This window comes from Dinoponera quadriceps, unplaced genomic scaffold (assembly GCF_001313825.1).
Source record: "Dinoponera quadriceps isolate SergipeBrazil2010 unplaced genomic scaffold, ASM131382v1 scaffold1609, whole genome shotgun sequence".
Lineage (NCBI taxonomy): Eukaryota > Metazoa > Arthropoda > Insecta > Hymenoptera > Formicidae > Dinoponera > Dinoponera quadriceps.
The window spans coordinates 328419-348695 of NW_014555756.1; the positions used below are offsets into that span (position 1 = coordinate 328419).

At 45.5% G+C, this 20277-nt stretch overlaps 4 protein-coding genes and 1 long non-coding RNA gene across 6 annotated transcripts; 3 read left to right on the forward strand and 2 right to left on the reverse strand.

The window, feature by feature from the left end:
* Nucleotides 1-611: 611 nt before the first annotated feature.
* Nucleotides 612-6043, reverse strand: LOC106745391 (sodium-dependent nutrient amino acid transporter 1-like). Its single transcript, XM_014620971.1, has 8 exons — nt 3791-6043; nt 3572-3679; nt 3254-3497; nt 2585-3173; nt 2049-2415; nt 1117-1393; nt 932-1026; nt 612-838 (listed from the first exon to the last, which is right to left on the reverse strand). The coding sequence occupies exons 1-8, from the start codon at nt 3815-3817 to the stop codon at nt 677-679; spliced, it is 1869 nt and encodes a 622-aa protein (XP_014476457.1). The 5' UTR covers nt 3818-6043; the 3' UTR covers nt 612-676.
* A 790-nt stretch (nt 6044-6833) lies between these two features.
* LOC106745327 lies at nt 6834-10162 on the forward strand. Its single transcript, XM_014620839.1, has 4 exons — nt 6834-6926; nt 7325-7569; nt 7672-7850; nt 7994-10162. The coding sequence occupies exons 1-4, from the start codon at nt 6834-6836 to the stop codon at nt 8152-8154; spliced, it is 678 nt and encodes a 225-aa protein (XP_014476325.1). The 3' UTR covers nt 8155-10162.
* Nucleotides 10163-12133: 1971 nt separating this feature from the next.
* On the forward strand, nt 12134-14431 carry LOC106745378 (intraflagellar transport protein 46 homolog). The gene is made up of 3 exons (XM_014620938.1): nt 12134-12493; nt 12710-12901; nt 13594-14431. Exons 1-3 carry the CDS (start codon nt 12267-12269, stop codon nt 14168-14170), a joined length of 996 nt encoding a protein of 331 aa, XP_014476424.1. The 5' UTR covers nt 12134-12266; the 3' UTR covers nt 14171-14431.
* Nucleotides 14432-14605: 174 nt separating this feature from the next.
* Nucleotides 14606-19288, forward strand: LOC106745374 (H(+)/Cl(-) exchange transporter 7). 2 transcript variants are annotated; one of them, XM_014620934.1, is made up of 13 exons: nt 14606-15158; nt 15340-15465; nt 15670-15868; nt 15958-16211; nt 16278-16455; nt 16567-17091; nt 17258-17427; nt 17508-17687; nt 17960-18169; nt 18262-18507; nt 18582-18662; nt 18757-18864; nt 18953-19288. In XM_014620934.1, exons 1-12 carry the CDS (start codon nt 15009-15011, stop codon nt 18856-18858), a joined length of 2421 nt encoding a protein of 806 aa, XP_014476420.1. In that variant the 5' UTR covers nt 14606-15008; the 3' UTR covers nt 18859-18864; nt 18953-19288. The 2 variants fall into 2 exon arrangements, with proteins under 2 accessions (XP_014476420.1, XP_014476419.1); XM_014620933.1 differs by having other exon boundaries at nt 14607-15158; nt 18757-19288.
* On the reverse strand, nt 18921-19787 carry LOC106745379. Its single transcript, XR_001374520.1, has 2 exons — nt 19696-19787; nt 18921-19377 (listed from the first exon to the last, which is right to left on the reverse strand). It is a non-coding gene; the product is annotated as an uncharacterized LOC106745379 (long non-coding RNA).
* Nucleotides 19788-20277: the final 490 nt, after the last annotated feature.

Genomic DNA, 20277 nt, shown 5'->3' on the forward strand with positions numbered 1-20277 from the left:
TTTTAATTATCCGAGCGCGCCCGCTCGCGAGGAATGCTGAATCGTACGGGCAAAAAGCGGTCATGTGAATTCCCGATAATGACACGTTACGCCGCGAACCAGTAATAGTTCCCGATCCGCATAATAATAAGCCTTCGCGATTGTGAGCGGGACAAAACTTACGTTACGTTTTAAGTAACGCAAACCTGATTGTCCACTCTATTACGTAATCGTGGCCGGTAGACGGACTCTTCGCGCGTAATTACATCCGCGCGCAATTAAAACCGACAACCGGCACAATACGCGCGATCGTGTCGCGAATCGCCGTACGAGTTCGGAAACATAAATCAGACTGCACAAGCGTGACGTAGTAGTTACGACGCTCTACTCATTGTCTCGCCTGCGACGCTCCGGTGTATATAATTTCTGCCTTGTTTTTTTCCGCGCGGAAACGTTTCGAGAGAGTGACACCATCATTTCGCCGGAATCGGGCATTTTCCGGCAAAAATGCGCCGCGAAGCGTGCCGTGTGCGAAGCGGGACGGACGATCCGCTTTGGTCCGGTCGACTCGGAACGACAGAAGCGCGCGATCCGCCCGAGAGAGGGAGAGAGAAAGAAAGAAGGAGACGTAATAAATACGTCTGATCTTTTATTTATAGTACAGGGAAATATAAATAATAATAAACTAGGTTCTTCGTCATTTACAAAACAGCTCGGTGAAATCGCTCCGTGAAAACTGGAATTTCGAGCCAGCCGTTCCGTAGCTCTTCTGCGCGACGAAGTCCTCCCACTCGTGGCGTGTCTTCGGGTCCTTGGGCCCCCACTTACCCTCCGCCGGCCGGAAGGCCGATTTGACAGACTGCAATGGGGATTTGGAAGATCAACGATTACTTCGTGATTTCAAGTTTGTAAGTGGAAGAATCTGTCCCGTGAATATCTCGTGGTCACTTACTTCTATGAGAGAAGAGGATCGATTCGCGATCGTCTTCTTGCAGATCCAAAACGCTATCGGGAACGTCCCGAGAGCCAAGAGGAACCATCCCATTCCTGAAGCAGACAGACAAGAGACAGTTTCATTGCGCGTTGCGTCGAAGACGCGATGCTCCCTGGAGAAAGAGAGAAGCCTCGCCGGCTTACCGTAAGCGTAATCGGGAAATCGCTGGTCGTCGTACTTGGGCGACTCGTAAGTGACGATCGTGTAGATCAGAATGACGATCATGAGCAGAGGCGTGATCAGGACCCAACAGAGTCGCCAGTAGATGTTCAGTCTCTTGCCCAGCATGAACTCCATGTCGTTGAGGAAGCTCGGCAGACCGTACACCCAGAAGATGCTCACTATCTCGAGGACGCCGACGATTATCGCGACGAACGTGCCGCCGTAATAGTCGACCAACGTCACGAACCACTGACCACCCTGCACAACCGCGCGCATTTGGCTCGAAATTCCATCGGGAAATCCTCCGTCGTCAGTCGCGAGGAACGCTCACGGAGAATAATAATTTAATTTTTTTTCATCCCAGCAGTGAAGCCGTTTCTGCGCAGCAGATTTTATGCTGTCACCCAAGAAATTTATCAATTATTGTGTGTGGACAACTTAATGATTTGTCAAGAATGCCAATTGCTATTTATTGGATACACTGAGAAAAAAGTATTTAGAAATTTACTTATAGGAAATATAAGATTTATTTGTGAAAAATAGACTTTTATTTATGCGAAAAATAAACCCTTGTATTCCGCAAATAAATTTTCAAGTACTTCTTTCCCAGTGTGTATTTGACCGAACATACAAATTATTTTGCTCTGAAAACAAATTATCAAATATAAGAAAACGCTATTTTCCTCCAATTTAGCAAATTAACGCGTCCCAAAACCAAATTCACTCAACGAAATTTTTTTATCCCAGCAGTGAAGCAGTTTCTGCTCTAATTACGGACAATTCTCTCTAATTTGTACCAACTAAATTTGATCACCGTCGCAACGGATATGCAGTAATAACGACGCGCCTTCGCTTCACAATGGCAAAATTATTTTTCTCCGTGCAAGATTACTCCCCCTCCCCCAAACGTTACCGGAGTGATGTAGACCAAGCTGACGAAGAAGCCGAAGCAGCTGACGCAGAGCACCAGTAGCCACTGCTTCACGTTGGGCATATGATCGCGGAAGACGCTGAAGACCGCGCCGCAGAGAGCGACAGCGCTGCCCATGCCGAGGACGAACATCATGAAGAAGAACAAGACGGAGAACAGCTGCGGCACGAAGGTGAAGCGCGAGAGCGCGTCCGGATACGAGATGAAGGCCAGACCGGTGCCGCCCTTCACCACCTTCGAGATGTCCTGCGCCTTCATCTCGTGCGCGAGATTACCGAGGATCCCGAAGATCGTGCAGCCGGCCATCAGGCTAGTGAACGTGTCCAACGTGGTCACTATCATCACGTCTCTGAAAACGACGTGGGGACAGGAAGTAGAACGCACTTCCTAAACTCCTCCGTATGACACCTCGCTCAAACCAGGACTGGAAATTCGCTCGAAGAAGTAGCGAAACATTTCGCTCAATCTTTAGAATCAATCTTGAGGTTTCTTTCTCTCTCTCTCTCTCTCTTTCTTACCTGTCCACCTTGTGGCCGAAGTTGTTGTAACACGAATAGCTGATGATCGGCCCGAAGCAGACGGACAGAGAGAAGAAGCACTGAGTAATCGCGGCGTACCAGACCGCGGGTCTCCACAGGTCTTCCCAGCGGGGCGTGATGAAGAAGAGGATGCCGTCGACGGCGCCCTCGAGAGTGACCGCTCGGATCAGCAAGGCCGTCATTACGACGTACGGGAATATGGCGAGGAAATAAGCGGCCTTGCCGGTGCTCTTGACACCGCGGCACAGGACACCGAAGATGCAGGCCCAGCTGAGGAGCAGGCATATCGACAGCTGCCAGGACGGCGGGCCGATGCCGTTCTCGATGGACTCGTACTCCTGCAACACCACCTTCCGGAAGTAGAGTTCCGCCGAACTCGACAGGTTGCCGGAGGTTCCGCTGCCGTTCGTCGCCTTGTCGAAGCAATAACCCTGCCACTCCGGACGGCAGATCGACCACGGTAACTCCGGCTGGAAGCTCCCCACCAGGTAGTATAAGGTCAGTGCCATCAGGGCGCAGTAGTACGAAACGACGCAGAACGAGGCGAACGCCTGAGCGTAGCCCAAACCTGAGAAGTAGATTCACGGCGGGGAGCTCTTCGCGAGGTTTTCACACCGGGGGATTCATTCATTCACCGAGACGTCTTACCCTTCATGGCCGGCGTCATCGACCACGACTTCGCGCACGATCTGCCGGTGAACTGTCCCAGTAGCGCCTCCAGCAGGTAGAACGGTTTCCCGACCAAGATCAGGACTATGATGTAGGGTATGAGGAAGGCGCCGCCTCCGTTGTCGTAGGCGGTGAACGGAAACCGCCAGACGTTCCCGAGCCCGACGGAAGTGGCTATGCAGGCCATCAGGAACTCCAGTCTACCGCCCCATTCCGCCTCTACCTGACACGATTGGGAATTCGTTATTCACAAGTTGCTGCGCGATTTCCGACACGATGTCGCACTGGTATACGCACTGGTTTTTCCGGTTGTTCCGCTCGCCGATCGGGTGGAATTGTATCCTTCGAGTCGTAACGCAGAGTGTCCTCCAGCTGGAATGCCTCGTTGGTGTATCCATTCCCTTTCTGAAAAACGGTTCTCGTGATTCTCGCGCGAAAGTATCCGACTGAAGGAAACAACGTCCCCTGTACGCACACATGTGAGGGTAGGAGCGTTACAATCCGGGAAAATCTTACATAAGCGTTATCCTCTATTTTCGCCATGTTGGCGGGACTGCGTCGTACCAGGCGATAGAAGAAGAAGAAGAAGAAAAGAAGAGAAGCGAGAGAGAGGCGCGAAAGAAATTATTTCTCTCCCACGATGATACGGCGGCACTAATCGTCGTACGAAACTGTTCTCCGGACTACTCGAAGTCGTAAGTCTCAGGCCAGCATCTTCAAGTAGTAATCTTCCTCTCGGAGGGAAGCAATCTTCATTCTATCTTCGTTCGCAAATACTTCGTGATAAGATATCGAGAATCGTGATCCGCGATCGCGAGAACTAACGATCGCGATACCCTACCTAGGATAAAGAAAGATAAAAACAAGAGATAGATAGAGAGAGAGAGAGAGAGAAGGAAGGACTGTCGCTATCTCCCCAATACTTAAGAGTTCGTCTCTAAGCTTCTAAGCACTCCCGTTAAACCTCCTAAGGCTAGTAATCCTGTTTTCATGGCGATAACACTGCATCTCAAGCGAACGTCGCCGACATGGTCACTCGCGATTTTAATCCGACCGATTAATCCGTTTCTCGATCTCTCTCCCTCTCGCGATATCGCGAACTTGGAAAAATCCTTATCGGTAGGATCCACCGCGGATCGGATCCATTCGGAAGCGCGGCACCGTTGATTTCACATCTGTTAAGGCCACACGCGCGTCTGTCGACGTCTTCCGGATTGGCGAAGGATATAAATACTCGCGCTCCTTGCATCCGCGGCCCGAAGATATCCCACTCGTCGACGTCGGCCGTGGATTGGTCAAGAAATTACGTTAGAAGCTCGGTAAAGTTCTGCTCTTTAGCTCAGGTACCGATCGCATAACTGTGTGTACCTCGCGTAGCGTTCGCCGACAGCACGCAACCGCTTCACGTGTGTCACGTGTCTCGGCTTTTCTATCCTCATAATTCCCTCATGCGCTGAACCGGTGTCGTCACACCTCTCGAATGACGACACATTGGAAGCAGCTTTCCCGAAGAAGAAGCTGTCATCTCGTGGGTCTCCTCGGGGAGGAGGAGGAGAAGGAATTGTTTGCGAAAACCGATTTTTCGCAGGATTCCCGTGGAACGTCTCCTTCATCGCTCCTCCTTGCCGGACTCGCCCGGCTACTAGCTTCCACTCCGATAAAAGTAATGTGAGAGACGTGGTGATAAAGAAACGAACGTTATTCGGTGAGGCGAGGTTGAAAGAGTTATTTCGGAAAGCGATTTCGCAGTTCCAATTATGCAAAAAGACTTAATTATTTCCGCGCGTGGTTAACAACTGGTCAAGGTGGACAAGAAACGTTATCGCATACATTGATTACGCAATGGAATTATCACACGGTTAACGGTGGAGGCGCAGCAACGAAATAAATGCGAGCGAGAGAGAAAGAGAGCGAACGCCGACGTCGCGCGAGTGTCTGTCTGTCTCGTCTCGTATGTCGAAAAGAGACCAGGTCAGGGATCGTAAAGCCATTAAGATCGCGTCGTCGCAGCGATGCGACGGCGAGACTGGCGGATTACTTTTATAAGCGAATTTCGCGTCGACGCGATGAAAATAAACGCGAACGCGCGCTGTCGAGAAACGATGAGAATGAATCGACGTTCCCGCGTCTTCGTCGTTATCATCTCGTTGTTATCAACGTTTTAAACCCTAATCATCATAGACATCTGTCTCTATATATGCAGTGATGTAATAGATACATCTTTTGAAGTGACTTGATACAGATACTGAAAGAGAAATGTAAAGTTTGAGATAGAAAACTAGATGTATATATATACTATGAGAATATATTTGGATACACTTCACGAAGTATACGGGGTGCTCAATTTTAATCGCTTCAGACTAATATCTCCGAAGTAAATCATTAATTAGTGAAAAATGTTTGCATTAGATGATAACCTTGGTCTTACTGAAGGTTATTCAAGATCACTTCAACGTTCACGTGTAAGTAGCATCGCCGTTGAGAAATCATTAACGTCGGTGTTTCCCCGTCGTGCGAACGAGGCGAAAATATGAGGGAACGAATGTACATAGCTCGCTGAAAATGAAACACATGAGTAATGAGCTCATCCTGCGCTTTTCATTGGATTGTCTCGCTAACGCCAATAATGCGCAAATTGATCCGCCGACGCGATCAACGTCGCTCGGTGAGACTTTGCTTTTGTCTTCTTTCTATTATCGCTGATTTTTCTACTATTATCGAGAACGAATTATTCGGTGCGCAAGGTCGTATCAATATTTACCGTAACGATTTGCGGAACGCTCCGGCATGCGTCCCTTGCATATGGCAATTCGGACTAAAGGGGAGTGTATTATTAATGAATTTATCAATAAACATGTTTTGATATAGTCCTCTTTGCCACCGTCACACTTCGCCGGTGCACGCGCGATATTTGTATCAACGAGCGCGAAAGTGACTTCTACACATCATCTTATTTGCGTCCAAGGTTGCATTCGCGTAAGTGCATCATAACGTGTACGCCCACAGGATAAAGCAGAGAGGAATTACGTTATATTCTGAAGCGCGGCATCACGCCGGTGACGTGAATGCGCGCATGCGACATTATTATGATAATTTTAAATCGCTCGATTAATTTTTATTATCAGTAATACATCAAGCCTCAGTAAAGCTTTAATATTTTATTTTACACGTTTTACATCTTCATTATTTTACATTTTGCATTTTCATTATTTCACATTTTTATACTTTTTTAAATTTTATTATCTTACATTCTTATTTTACATCTTGCATTTTTATTAAGTTAAAACTCTCTCTTCGGTCATCCTAATTGTTCACGTGTCTGGATTGTGACTGTTTATTATTATTCGGTCGATCTGTCATTTTGACAGCTTGAGGAAGGAAGACAAGTGTCGAAGATGCGATTTCTGTGAAAAAAAAAAGACTATCCGTTCGTCCGTCGTCGCCTGCTGTCAAATTTTTCCAGTCAGCGGATCGTAGGGCGACGTGTTTCCCGGCGAGAGATGACACGGCGAATAGTCGCGCATATTTTCTAAAAAGGAAAAATCTAATCGGCCCGAAGATGATCGGCGGCTGGCGATGGTCGATGGACAATCTAAGGGACGCGTATCACTTCGTCCAGCTGATCGCCCAGCAAATTCTGATATTCCTGCGAGTATGTCTTCTCCCGGAAAGAATGAGACGTAACTACCCGGGGAAATTGCCAAAGAAAAAACAACGGAGCGCGATATTGCTTATCGCATTATTACTTATTACTTACGTCAATATATCGTGCGCATTTTATCGTTTCGACAGAGTCGAGTTTCTCTGGCCGGCGAACTACGCAAACCTTCCTTTCTCTTATGTTAATAATTAACATAAAATTAATATGTTAATCGACACTAAAATACAAGATATTATTTTAACATTTACACACGTTGAAAATCGGCGCAACGCAAAATGTTGGGATACATAAACGCAATACGTTAAAACACGAGTATGTTAACGATTCAACACAAAAATTGCAACAAGGACCGATTTTAACATAAGTGCAAAATGCTTTTTACCGCGTAGGGAAATGAAAAACCAGCAAACAGAATCTCTCTGTCGCAGGACTTCATTTTCCATGAGTTCACGTGGCTCGCGCCGGCGGAGGAGGATCTCGACCACGCGAACCTGAAGATACGGGGCGTCGCGCCGCAGCCAGCCGGTCCCGTCGCCGACGTCGTCGTGCTCCTCGCAGTTTGCGGGCTCATCTTCGCCTTCATGATCCTCTCCGCGAATTCCCCGAAGAACGAGATGGCTCGACGAATCGAGCCGTGAGTTCTCTCTCGCTCAGCCGTGTGTGTTTCCCAAAGCTCACCGAGGAAAATTAGCTCGCTTGCGAGCCTAAATTAAGAGACCCGTCTTTGTGACCGCAGGACTCCGATGTCCTATGACGCCGAAGCGACGTCCTGCTGGCCCCGGAAGCCCACGAGCTCGCGGATGGTCGTCAGGTGTCATCACGCTTCCTGCGACAACTCCGTTGACTCACGAGACGTCGTCGTCACCGAGAGGCAGAGAATTTCTCGCCCGTCGAGAAGCAGCGCGTCCGCAGCAGGTAGGGTTTTCCGCCTCGCATAAGTCCTCCTATAAATGTCGTAAGTTGCGATGCGTTCATTGCAAAATTCGCGATTCGGTGAAAGCGATTCGGGAAAAGGTGCGTCTTCTTGCATGACCCGTTCTTTTCCTCGTTTCTTGCAGAGCCGAGACTCTCGAATCACAAGGCGCGCTCCGACCGTCCGAAGTGTCCTCGCGCTTGCGTCAGGACGCAATCGAGCCGCCTCGTCGTGCAGACGATGCCCCGGGAATGGCTGATGAGGCGCACCAGGAGCGGCCACGTCTACGGGAAGTATCCCGTGTAGAGGAGGTCGTCGAGGACGAGAAATCGCAGTTGTACGCAACACGAAGAGACCCGTCAGCAGTTCAACGATATTTCCCGACCGAGACGAGAGGGTTGTCTTCCTTCTCCTCCTCCTCCTCCTTCTTCTTCGTCGGGAAAGAAAGCTGCGATTTATTCAGAGAAACTCGCCCGATCGACCGGCGATTTTCGATTATCTTTGTACACCCATGGACGACAATTCGTCCCGCGTTAAATCTACTGGGGCAAATACAAACGATACTTGTTCCATTCTGTCTGAAGGAATCGTAAAACTAACATCAGGCTAGTATCGGAGATTAAAGGTGGCTTTCTACCGAACTTTCGATTAAGCCAGTCGATGAACGATAGTAAGGATTGTCAAAGCCAATTCTCAGTTCTGTAACTTATTGCTCAACAATAATCGGCAAGTTCATTCCTATCTGTGACAACAAAGTAGAGCAAATAACATCTGACTGATAAGAACAACTTAAACTCGTCGATTAACTTAATCGGAGTTTAACTTAGTTGAGTCACTCTAAAGATTCCGAATGAGAAGTCAGAATTTGATGGAGCAAATAGTTTCGATCTTGGCTCGTGTTAGTCAAATTCATCATATGCTCAAATTCCAATTTGCAATAGTCTAACTTTTTATTCCAATTTTTTTATTACAATTATTTTTACTCGAATTTTCAATAGTCTGAAATCGAATTAACCTTAGCTCGTCACATTTGGTCCAATGAACCGCTGAACGTTTCTTTTTTCGATTTTCTAATTTTATATGGCATACTATTTTTTTGTTCTTAAAATGTCCGATGTGCAACGAACGAACATTACTTTTTCTTAAACGGCATTTGCAAGACTGAAAACACTTTCTTTCTTATAATAATAAGTTTAGTTTAAACCGAAATAATTTTATCGACCTGATATCATAACCCTCATAAACTGATATCATAAATCTTATTTAGATTATATTTCCATAATACAAGCTTAAAAATATTAATTATAAGGCAAATGACGAGGTGGCAAAATCGAACGGAACGTGACGAATTAAAGATTTGAAAATAAGTGTGACTAGCTGGGATTAAGCTAATAGACAATTTAAAATTGTTGTCAGTCGAGTATCACTTATTCTATCTTGTTACACATATTAACTTATCGATTACTTGAATGATAACAATTATAAAACTGGAAACTAGAACTAGTAGTGGCACTGAATTTTTATTATTATTCATCGATCAGCTCGATCAAGTTTTGCTGAAAGTCCTTGATGCGGTCTACGCGCAAATATTCTTCCAGTTAGAACAGGTTCAGACAGGATAAACATCCTTTGGATTCGCTCCACTGAATTCAGCGCAGAACAAGTCGTTGTTCAACGCTGCGTACATAAATGTAACGATTTTCCTTGTTGCTGTTTATATCGTTTTTTCGACGCGGTCCTTCACAATCGCGTCTCTCCTCTTCCGAAACGGTTTTTATTTTTATCCGGTATCTTTTCTCACGGCGATGTCCGCGCGCGCATATATCGGCGGGATCGCGGGTGTTTGTAAAACGACTTTTTAAACGACGTTAATAAACGCTTTATTACGTTCGCAGTTTCTCACCGACTGATTCCGCAATTTTTTTCTCGCTCATTCGGAGATTAGACCTTTTGGCGCGTACGTTATCGAGCGATAAAGGGATTGCGAGAGAGCGGTTTATTGCTTTTGTCTATTTTATCTATCATAAAACAATAGCTGCATTTATCGTCGCGGACAGTGTCTATTTCTCTCTCTCTCTCTCTTTCCCTCTTTGGATTATATTCACGCGAATCGACTTGAGTAAATTGACCATGATTTATTACAGCCATGTCGTAACGCGACATTTCTACTCGCTCTTTATTAGATTGGCCTCGAGTCGCACTCTTCGTTCTTACGTGAACGCAGAGGAAGGAACGTGGAAATTACAAGTGTAAATAAATATAAAGTATAAATGGTATAATTATCATATATTAATTCGGTGCTTTTACATTTGTAATCTTGTAACGCTTCAAATTTAAAATTAAAATTTTTTTAACTTCAAATTAAAATTTTTTCCCCGCCCTACGCTGATTTGAAAGTGCTTTGAAAGTTGCATGCCGCAAAAGAGACGAAGGATCTTATCTGTACATTGGGCTGGGAAATTTTCCCACGCGCGGCTTATTCGCCAGATCCAGCCCCGTCGGATTACCACCTATTTCGGTCGCTTCAACATCATCCGGCGGATACGCGTTTTAAAACAGTCGACGAGATTCGAAAAAGCACTGATGACTTTGTTGAGTCAAAACCGCCAAGTTTTTTCCGCGAGGGCATTCATCAGCTGCCCGATAGATGGAGCAAAGTCATAGAAAATAATGGAAATTATCTCGAACATCAAACTTGTACTTGACTTTTTGTAAGTAAACTTTGAATTTCGTGAAAAAAGGCACCGAATCAATTTGCACATCTACGTTTGATTTGGTTTTCGAGTTAACACCGCGTTGTTCGCGGGCTTGTTTCCTAAGGAAATAAATTAGGAGAGTCCACAAGTCCATGAAGAACGCAGTATTAATTTGAAAACCAAATTGTATATATTTCACCAAACAGCGAAAATTTAAAACATTAAATGTTATATGTGATATCGTAAAATGCTAATGCTAATTAGGATAGGAAAAAGGCAATTTTATTGTTGCAATATATCTCGACGGATTTGATTCATCACCCGCATCTCGTTAATTCGTGTCAGTGAGGTCGGGGATTTCCACATTTGCCGTGTCGACGAGATGAAGAGTATCACTTGTAAACCAAGTAGAGAATTACCCGAGACTAATCTGGTAACTCGGGATGCTGTTGCGAAAGTCGCGAGAAAGTCATTCTAACATTACGTGGGAACTATCGAAAATTTCGGACGTTCTTGGTCTTTTATGACGCGCGACTATCGATTTTTATTAATCTCTTCAACGATAAATTTATTAAAATAAAAAAAAATATTTCACCAAACAGCGAAAATTTAAAACATTAAATGTTATATGTGATATCGTAAAATGCTAATGCTAATTAGGATAGGAAAAAGGCAATTTTATTGTTGCAATATATCTCGACGGATTTGATTCATCACCCGCATCTCGTTAATTCGTGTCATTGAGGTCGGGGATTTCCACATTTGCCGTGTCGACGAGATGAAGAGTATCACTTGTAAACCAAGTAGAGAATTACCCGAGACTAATCTGGTAACTCGGGATGCTGTTGCGAAAGTCGCGAGAAAGTCATTCTAACATTACGTGGGAACTATCGAAAATTTCGGACGTTCTTGGTCTTTTATGACGCGCGACTATCGATTTTTATTAATCTCTTCAACGATAAATTTATTAAAATAAAAAAAAATATTTCACCAAACAGCGAAAATTTAAAACATTAAATGTTATATGTGATATCGTAAAATGCTAATGCTAATTAGGATAGGAAAAAGGCAATTTTATTGTTGCAATATATCTCGACGGATTTGATTCATCACCCGCATCTCGTTAATTCGTGTCATCAGATGCGGTTGATTTAATATCCAAGTGGCATAAACATATCTGTCATGTGACGAGATTTCTCTTTCTCAAGGAATTTTGTCATTTGTAAATGTTTATTCACAGTAATATTCATTACATTTTATATCGATAATGTTCGAAGTAAAGAAATTAAAACTCAAATTAAAATCGAAACTAAAATTGAAATGGAGTTAATTAAAATTGAAATTAAAATTAACATTGAAGTTGAAGTTGACATTGAAATTGAAATTAAAATTGAAAATATTAAGTTTTTCAGGGATACTGAGAAAGTTAATTCGCGATATTCGTGGTGCGGCACGCTCGTCGAACAGCCGACGAGGCAACGATCGAACCCTGAAACAGAGAACCATGGCAACGTCAGGGAAACACACCCCCACTCCGCGCGCCGATGCGACGAACATAGGAGTTTCGACTTACGTGTCGTTTCTTTTTCTTTTCTTTTCGCTACCACGAACAAACAATTTGCAAGCTTCCTAGCGTGCAATTCGTGCATCCGTTCGCCCACCACCGTCATACAGACCCTGAGAGCGATCGTCGAAGGACGTGCTCATGGACGTTCTTCGACGATGGACGCTAAGGAGAGCAGCGAGGACGAGGAGGAGACGCGGCGCGAAGTCCCGGCACCGTTCGACAAGTTCGACGAGACCATTGTGGTGCGTAACGCCGAGGAGATCAAGAGCCCTGTGAATCTGAGGCCTTCCACTTCCAGAAAGAGCAGGAAAGCCATACTGACGAGTGACAGCTCGAACACGTTGGAGTCGAGCTCGCCGCGCGGGAAACACGATTTTCGAAGGTGACCCATGCGAGTAGCATGTCAATCGATTCGATTTGTAACGTTGTGTGGGAAACTGTATCGCGTCGGCTCCTCTTTCCCCTTGATAAATTACTCCTCGTGTCGCACGAATTTATTTATAAACACAGCAAAGTGAATTCAGAAAAATCGCCTTCGCGCTCTCTTACATCGAGAGAGAACTTAATCATATATTATTGTGTATTGATATATGCGCAGATATTCGGGCAACGAACTCAGCTTCAGCAAGCCGATAGATATCGGTAGCGATCCCTCGGACAGCGAGGAAAGCGACGATGATGACATACAGGGTACAAATGTTGCGAAACCAGTCGACCTGTACAATCCGAAGGAATTCGAGAACCTGGAGGCGTCGACGGAGGTCAAGGAGTTATTTCAAAACATAACAAGGCGAGTTACATAATAAATCCTAACAATACAGTGGCGGATAGCGACTTTTCAGGAAATGTTAATACTATTTCAAGGGCTCATTGATTATTTATAAATAGGTGAAAAGAAGGGGGATAATGGAGGGGTTGAAATGGAGGCTTTGATGCTTCAGCATCACTAGTTTCTATATAAATCCTCCACTGAACACGAACTTCTAAAGATGCCTGAGAGACGTCCTACTTTTTTCAGCCATATTCAGTCTTTTTGACATATTCATCTTGTTTTCGCTTCCAGTTTCCAATTTGCTTAAATTAAGACAAGATTTATCTACTTGTTTGTTTTATTAACGCTTGGACTGCCCAGTTACTCACATACGAGTGGCGGTTTTACTAGCTGAAATTGGAATAATTTTATGGACTATCGTAGAAATATTAAATGAAAATAACATATTATTTGTACACAATATATACTAATATAAAAAAGTTAACATTACATATTTATTAAATCTCACTGTTTACGTTTTTCTACATACCCCCGGTCTTATGCTCGAAAACTAACTGGGCAGTCTTGGTGTCAAAGAGTCTCCATCTGTGTCTAAAAAAAGATAGAACGTCTTCCGGGCGTCTTCACAAGAAGTTCACACGGCAATGATCGGCGACAAGATATCACTCTAACGAGTATCGCTGATTTCCGCGTTGATCGACCGCGCGCAGGTACACGCCGCAGAGGATCGAGCTGAACTACAAGCTGATACCGTTCATTCCCGACTACATACCGGCGGTCGGCGACATAGACGCCTTCATAAAGGTGCCCAGGCCGGACGGTGTGGAGGATAAGATCGGCCTGACGGTATTGGACGAGCCGTGTACCGACCAGTCGGACCCGGCGGTGCTACATCTGCAGCTGCGCAGCCACTCGAGGAGCGCCGGTGCCGCTCGGCAGGCGGTAGTCAAGCGGATCGAGGACGCCGAGAGGAACGGCAGGTCCATCGACAAGTGGATCGACGACATGAATCAGCTGCACCGGAGCAAGCACCCGCCGGCGGTGCAGATCAACCGGACGATGCCGGACATCGACGGACTGATGCAGCAGTGGCCGACCCAGGTGGAGGAGAAGTTCAACGAGCTGCAGGTGGACCTGTCGGACCTCGAGTGCAGCCTGCCGCAGCTGGTCGACGTCGCCTGCAACCTCCTGGACATACCGGCGCGCGACGGCGCCCGACTGGAGGCCCTTCACACGCTGTTCACCCTTTTCCTCGAAGTCAGGAACGTCGAGAGCCAGAACTTTTGAACGGCAAACCGGCGAGGAAACCACGAATGGATAATAATATCTTTCAACCAGATAAAATTATTCGGTCACGATAAATATGTAAAATGAAACAGATAATTTCCTTGGAAAAGTTCTTTCGTAAGAAAATTATCTTTCGTTTTAACTAAATTTTGTTTATTTGAGATAAAGATACATATTCTCAGTCCCACAATCGTACTTAATAATCGAAACATTAGCTTCTTTGGAGCATGCCAATGATGAAGTTTGTTTGGATGTAATAAAACTTGGTAAATTTGAAGGGATCTTTTTCTCAGCGTATATTTTCATTCTCTATTATTGTCTTTGAAACACCGGCTTATTTTTAATTCCCTATATTTAATTCCTCGTTCCTCATTCCTCTCACCGTTTCCTCCTGGGCCTGTTTGTTTCATTCCGCAAGCAGATCTGAGCCAATTCAGCGATAAAGAACAGATCTACAGTCGCCACGTGATAAAATCAAGAAGCGCGCCATTTATCGACGCGCCCCGACGCGCTTTATCGACTTCGTCGATCGCTGTCGTGGCTGGCTAGCGTTCCTCCGTAATCGCCCAGTGATGAATCACTCGTCCTGTCACGTGTTCACTACCGCCGTTTCCGATTCGGTTGAACGATCTCTATCTTTTCCTCATGTGCGTCAGCTTGTGTACACATAGCTATCGTGCGCGTCGCGTCGTTCGCCTATGCCTCCGCGATAGACAGGATGTAAATTTAATAGCGCAGAAACGTTTCTCCGGCACTTCGATCGTCTCACGAACGACGCGACAGGCTGAGTAAAATGCGGTGAAGGGAATCCTAACCACACGCACGCACACACGTGAAAATGACAGATCCGTCGACGAGCGTCGTCGGGATTAATCGGGACGACGAGGGCAGCATCGACACGTACGTCCAGGAGGATCGTGAGAAGCTGATCAAGCCGAGGAATAATTTTGCGTCGTACTCCAATGACGACACCAGCGTGCGATTTCGCGTGAGTTGGTTGGAAGAAAGGGCTGCCTACTGCAGCAGGAAGCAGTAGCGTGTTTCCGTTGTCACGCTTTTCGTCATCTTCCTTTTGTTTTGTTACTTGCATAAGAACGTGTTTTTTAAGTTGACTGCTGGCGAATGTCGCGTGCGGAACCGTATTTATAGAAACGCCCTACTATTCGCAGAGTATCATCAGTAACAGTATCAGAGAATGCAACATTGCGGAGGGTATCTCGGGTCAGAACCCGAGGAGGCTGAATATCGGGGACATAACCCCAGGAGCGACAAACTTCCTGTCAACCAATTACGAGGTAATTGCAGCATCGCAATTAGTCGTGCAGTGTTATCGACGTACAAACCTTTGATCTCTTTAAAAAATACGTACAATTGGGTATTAATATCATATGTTTTTTTTATCTTATCTTCCCCCAGTAATGTATAACTTTAAGATTCGCACGGTAAACAAAACACAGCCGCATGGATTAATTACATCTTTGTTTCTTTTTTTTTTTCAGAGTTTAGATTACGATACGTGCGAAAATTACCTTTTACAAGATGAAGAGAGGAAGAAGGGCTACAAGTTCATTGTCAAGAAGAACTTCGCCAGATGGTTCATCTTTCTCTTGATAGGAATCTGCACTGCTCTCATAGCATGTTTCGTAGATGTGTCGATTGAAGAATTATCCAACCTGAAGTATGGCTTTCTTAAGAAATGTATCCTGCATTTATGTATACACACACATAACGCACTTCTGTGACACACAAAGTAGCATGCATTATATTTAACCTTATACAGACAGCAGATGTGGACCAATGTGTGATGGAGAATTGCCTTTGGTTGCCATATGCGATATGGTTGGGTTTGAATATAATTCCAGTGTTAATAGGTGCTATTCTAGTGGCCTACGTCGAACCTGTCGCCGCAGGGAGCGGTATTCCGCAGGTGAAATGTTACCTAAACGGTGTCAAGGTACCACGAGTCGTGCGTATCAAGACTCTGGCTGTGAAAACTATCGGTGTTATATGTACGGTAGTCGGAGGTCTAGCTGGAGGCAAGGTGAATAGTTTATCGTCGATTCCCGACACTCCTCAGACTCCGTCTATATTCGTCTTCTCTGCGTAGGAAGGTCCTATGATACATTCTGGCGCCGTTGTCGCCGCGGGAATTTCTCAGGGCAAGAGTACGACCTTCAGAAAAGACCTGAATATATTTAAATACTTCAGGGAGGACCACGAGAAACGAGACTTTGTGTCGGGAGGCGCTGCTTCCGGAGTGTCGGCGGCTTTCGGAGCACCGATCGGTGAGAATCGTTGAAACGAGAAGAACCATGTTCTGTAAAGTTAAATAACAGTAATAATAATAACTTGATTGGTCGCTGCAAGCAAGAGAAGTACGTGTTTCAATATTTCAGGCGGAGTGTTGTTCAGTATAGAGGAAGGCACTAGTTTCTTCAATCAGAGCCTCACGTGGAGGACATTTTTCGCCAGTATGATCACCACGTTCACTCTAAACATAGTCCTGAGTGCGTACCACGGTCATCCTGGCGATCTTTCCTATCCGGGCTTGTCGAATCTGGGGAAATTCGGGTCGATCCCCTATGAAGTTTACGAGATCCCATTGTTCATGCTGATGGGCACGCTCGGCGGCCTTCTTGGCGCGCTTTGGAATCACGTCAATTACAAGATCACCTGCTTCCGTTTGCGCTTCGTTACACGAAGGTGGCTCAAAGTAATGGAGGCTGTCTCCGTGGCGGTACTGAGCGCGACGTTGGGCTTCCTGATGATATACTTCATCGACGACTGCAAGCCGTTGGGCAAGGACCCCACCAAGTATCCGGTTCAGATGTACTGCAAGAGCGGAGAGTACAACGCAGTCGCGAGTTTGTGGTTTCAAACTCCGGAGAGCAGCGTGCGATCTCTGTTTCACGATCCGAAAGGTACGGTGTGTACGTGTGCTCACGAGCACGTTTTGCACTTTGTATATATAAACAGAGAAAATTTAAGCTTGAACCAGAATTAGAGGACATTGAATGCAATGGCACCGAATTAATTTGTGCATCTAATATACTATAAAATAACAAGTGCATTGTGTACGTAATACAGGATCTCACAACGACATGACGTTGGCCATTTTCGTTGTGTTGTACTTTTTCCTTGCTGCTTCCACCTTCGGCCTGTCAATGTCGAGCGGGCTTTTCATTCCTTCCTTGTTGATCGGATCCGCATGGGGAAGACTGATGGGATCGGGTCTCGCGAAGATATGGCCGAATTGCGTAAGAGAGCGCGCGAGCTTGAAATCATCCGAGATAATTCGCCCGAAACTGCACATTCTCATTTGTTTGTACTGTTGCAGGTAGTACTGGATCCTGGCAAGTACGCTTTACTGGGTGCCGCCGCCCAATTGGGAGGGGTGGTCCGAATGACGATTAGTTTAACCGCTATTCTGATAGAAGCTACGCAAGGTATATCCTTCGGTCTGCCTGTCATCGTAGTTCTTATAATGGCCAAGTGGGTCGGCGATTTCTTCAACGAGGTACGTCTTCAAACTTTGGCCGACACACATTTGGGATCTGATCTTAGATGAACTGGCTGGTACCAGTTTGAGAAATGTACGCGCCCTGAAGCGTGAGAATCTTGTACGTTTCGTACGCTTCAATGTGTGCGTCGAATTTCCTGAATTAGCGCAGCCAGTTCAGCTGAAAGGAACGCTACCAACCGGCACTTGGTCCGCGTATTAATGCGCTCGCGTCACGCACGTGCACGCCTACTACTTTCGATGACTCTTCAGCTCTTTGTTTCCTTCAGGGAATTTACGACATTCACACGCAAATGGCCGGAATTCCGCTTATCCCGTGGGAGCCGCCGCCGTTGTCGAGTAACATTTACGCGAGTGAAATTATGAGTCATCCGGTGGTGACCCTGAGGACCGTCGAAAATGTGGGGCACATCATCGAGCTTTTGAAGTGCGTTACGTACAACGGGTTCCCGGTAGTCGATCCACCGAGCAGCGACCAGGTAACTTACAGTAGTCTCCAAGTGGCCTCATCAAGTACGATCTCATGTACGTGCTTCGAGCTTGCTTCATGACCTTGGCTTCACCGTTTCAGAGTGAAATAAGTACTTACGGTCGATTCCGTGGTCTGATACTGCGTTCTCAGCTAATAGTGTTGTTGCAAAACAAAATATTCAACGAGTACGCGGAGTCTTGGGACAAGTCGTTGGACATCAAAATCTTTCGGAAAGAATATCCCAGGTATCCAACCATCGAGCAAGTCGCTGTCACCAGCGAGGAGAAAACCTTCACGATAGATCTGAGACATTTCATGAATCCTGCTCCGTATACGTTACAACACGTTAGTAATTTTTATATTATTATATGTTACGACATCTCGTGTGGAAACCTCTGAAACTTTCCATTTCCTTGCAGTCCGCAACACTGCCAAGAGCCTTCAGACTGTTCAGAGCGTTAGGATTACGCCATTTACCAGTGGTGAATGACACAAACGAGGTAACGTGGTAGAATCCGTGTAGCTTGACTGAATGAGTCAGGTATTTCTGTATTTATTTAATTGAAAGTATATTCTTTGTTCACACACATACAGGTGGTCGGTATTATCACGCGAAAAGACGTCGCCAGATTTAGGATATGGAAGCATCGAGGAAGAATGGGACTGGACGAATTAATAATCACTAACAAAATTTAGTCTCAGGTTTCTCATCTCACCGTATGAATCTTTTATCGTGCTCAGGATATCGATAAGGCCTGTTGTAATTCCGATATACTTTATTTTGATATAGATTACAGATAGATTTTATCTACTACACGCTACTACTCAAGGATGATCAGGTAAAGAGGCACAACTAGAGATTTATGCCCCAAGAGAAATGCAATTAAAAGAAATAACTTGCCAAAGATTAATTTAATGTGTAAAGAAAGGTAAAATTCGCAGTACCGCTTAAGCTATTCAGGTATTGAAATTTTAATTATTTACAAATAACTCCCATCCAAGCCATGACCAAAGTTTGAAGAAGAGATACATAGGAAGAATGACTAGCGACAGAAGAAAATAGTATTCGTAAGATGAAATGTACATATTGAATAGGATGGATCTATATAATATACTTTGTACAGCACTTCGAACTAATGAATTCCTTCAGAGGTACTATAATATGTACGGTATGCCATAGATCATTCCTTTCTAAGCTTTATATATATGTACAATCTGAAACAAAGTATTTTATATATATACAGAAATTACGCTCACCAATCCTGTCTCTGTTTTCTGTTAAATCTCAGACCACAAAATACCAATCCCTACAAAACTTTTCACATGATGCAAAAATGTACTTTATCCTCTACATTACAGTCAGAATCAAAGAATAATGATTACGTTTTTTTTTTTAAATCTCCAGCAGAAACAAGTATCATTCTATCCGTCACTAAAAAATCGTCGATCGGGAATCCATTCGAATTCGCAACGTCACGTCGATCGAGACATATACAGACATATTCAAAGATTAGTGTCACGGTTTGTTCTCACCATCACATTACGATGTTTATTCCCGCCGAGTCCTTTCGCAACAGGAACACGTCTCTGCCGCGAAATTCCCAAGAATTCGCAGGGAAACATCCGTGGTGTCTCGTCCACTCGATAATCGACGTCGAGACGGGCCGTTCCGCCCGATCGATGTCCGCCGTCTCGATTCCCTTTTCTTCGCTTTGCCCTCTCACACGCGACTCACGTACGCATACACGTATCCGAAGACGCCACTCTCCCTCTCTTTCTCTGTCTTCCTCTCGCCCTCGAGAATACGGAAAGATGTGCGAAGGCGCCGCGCCGCGGTCAATAGTTTTGCGATCCCTCTAGCAGGCAGGTCGTACACCTGTCCGTCGTGAAGTTGCAGACGGTAGTATAGGAAGGGGTTATGGTCAATAAACGCAACCACGTCACACGCAGCCTATCGGCGACGACCCCGCTTGGCCCCTTAAAGTGGCTCCTCGGACGAAAATCTTACGTGTCGGCCGATACCCCGCTTTTGTGCGCTCGCCCGCGGGAATAGCACGGGAAAAGCCGACCGGATCGCGACACGAGGCGGACCGACGGACGTGGCCGGTCGCGAGG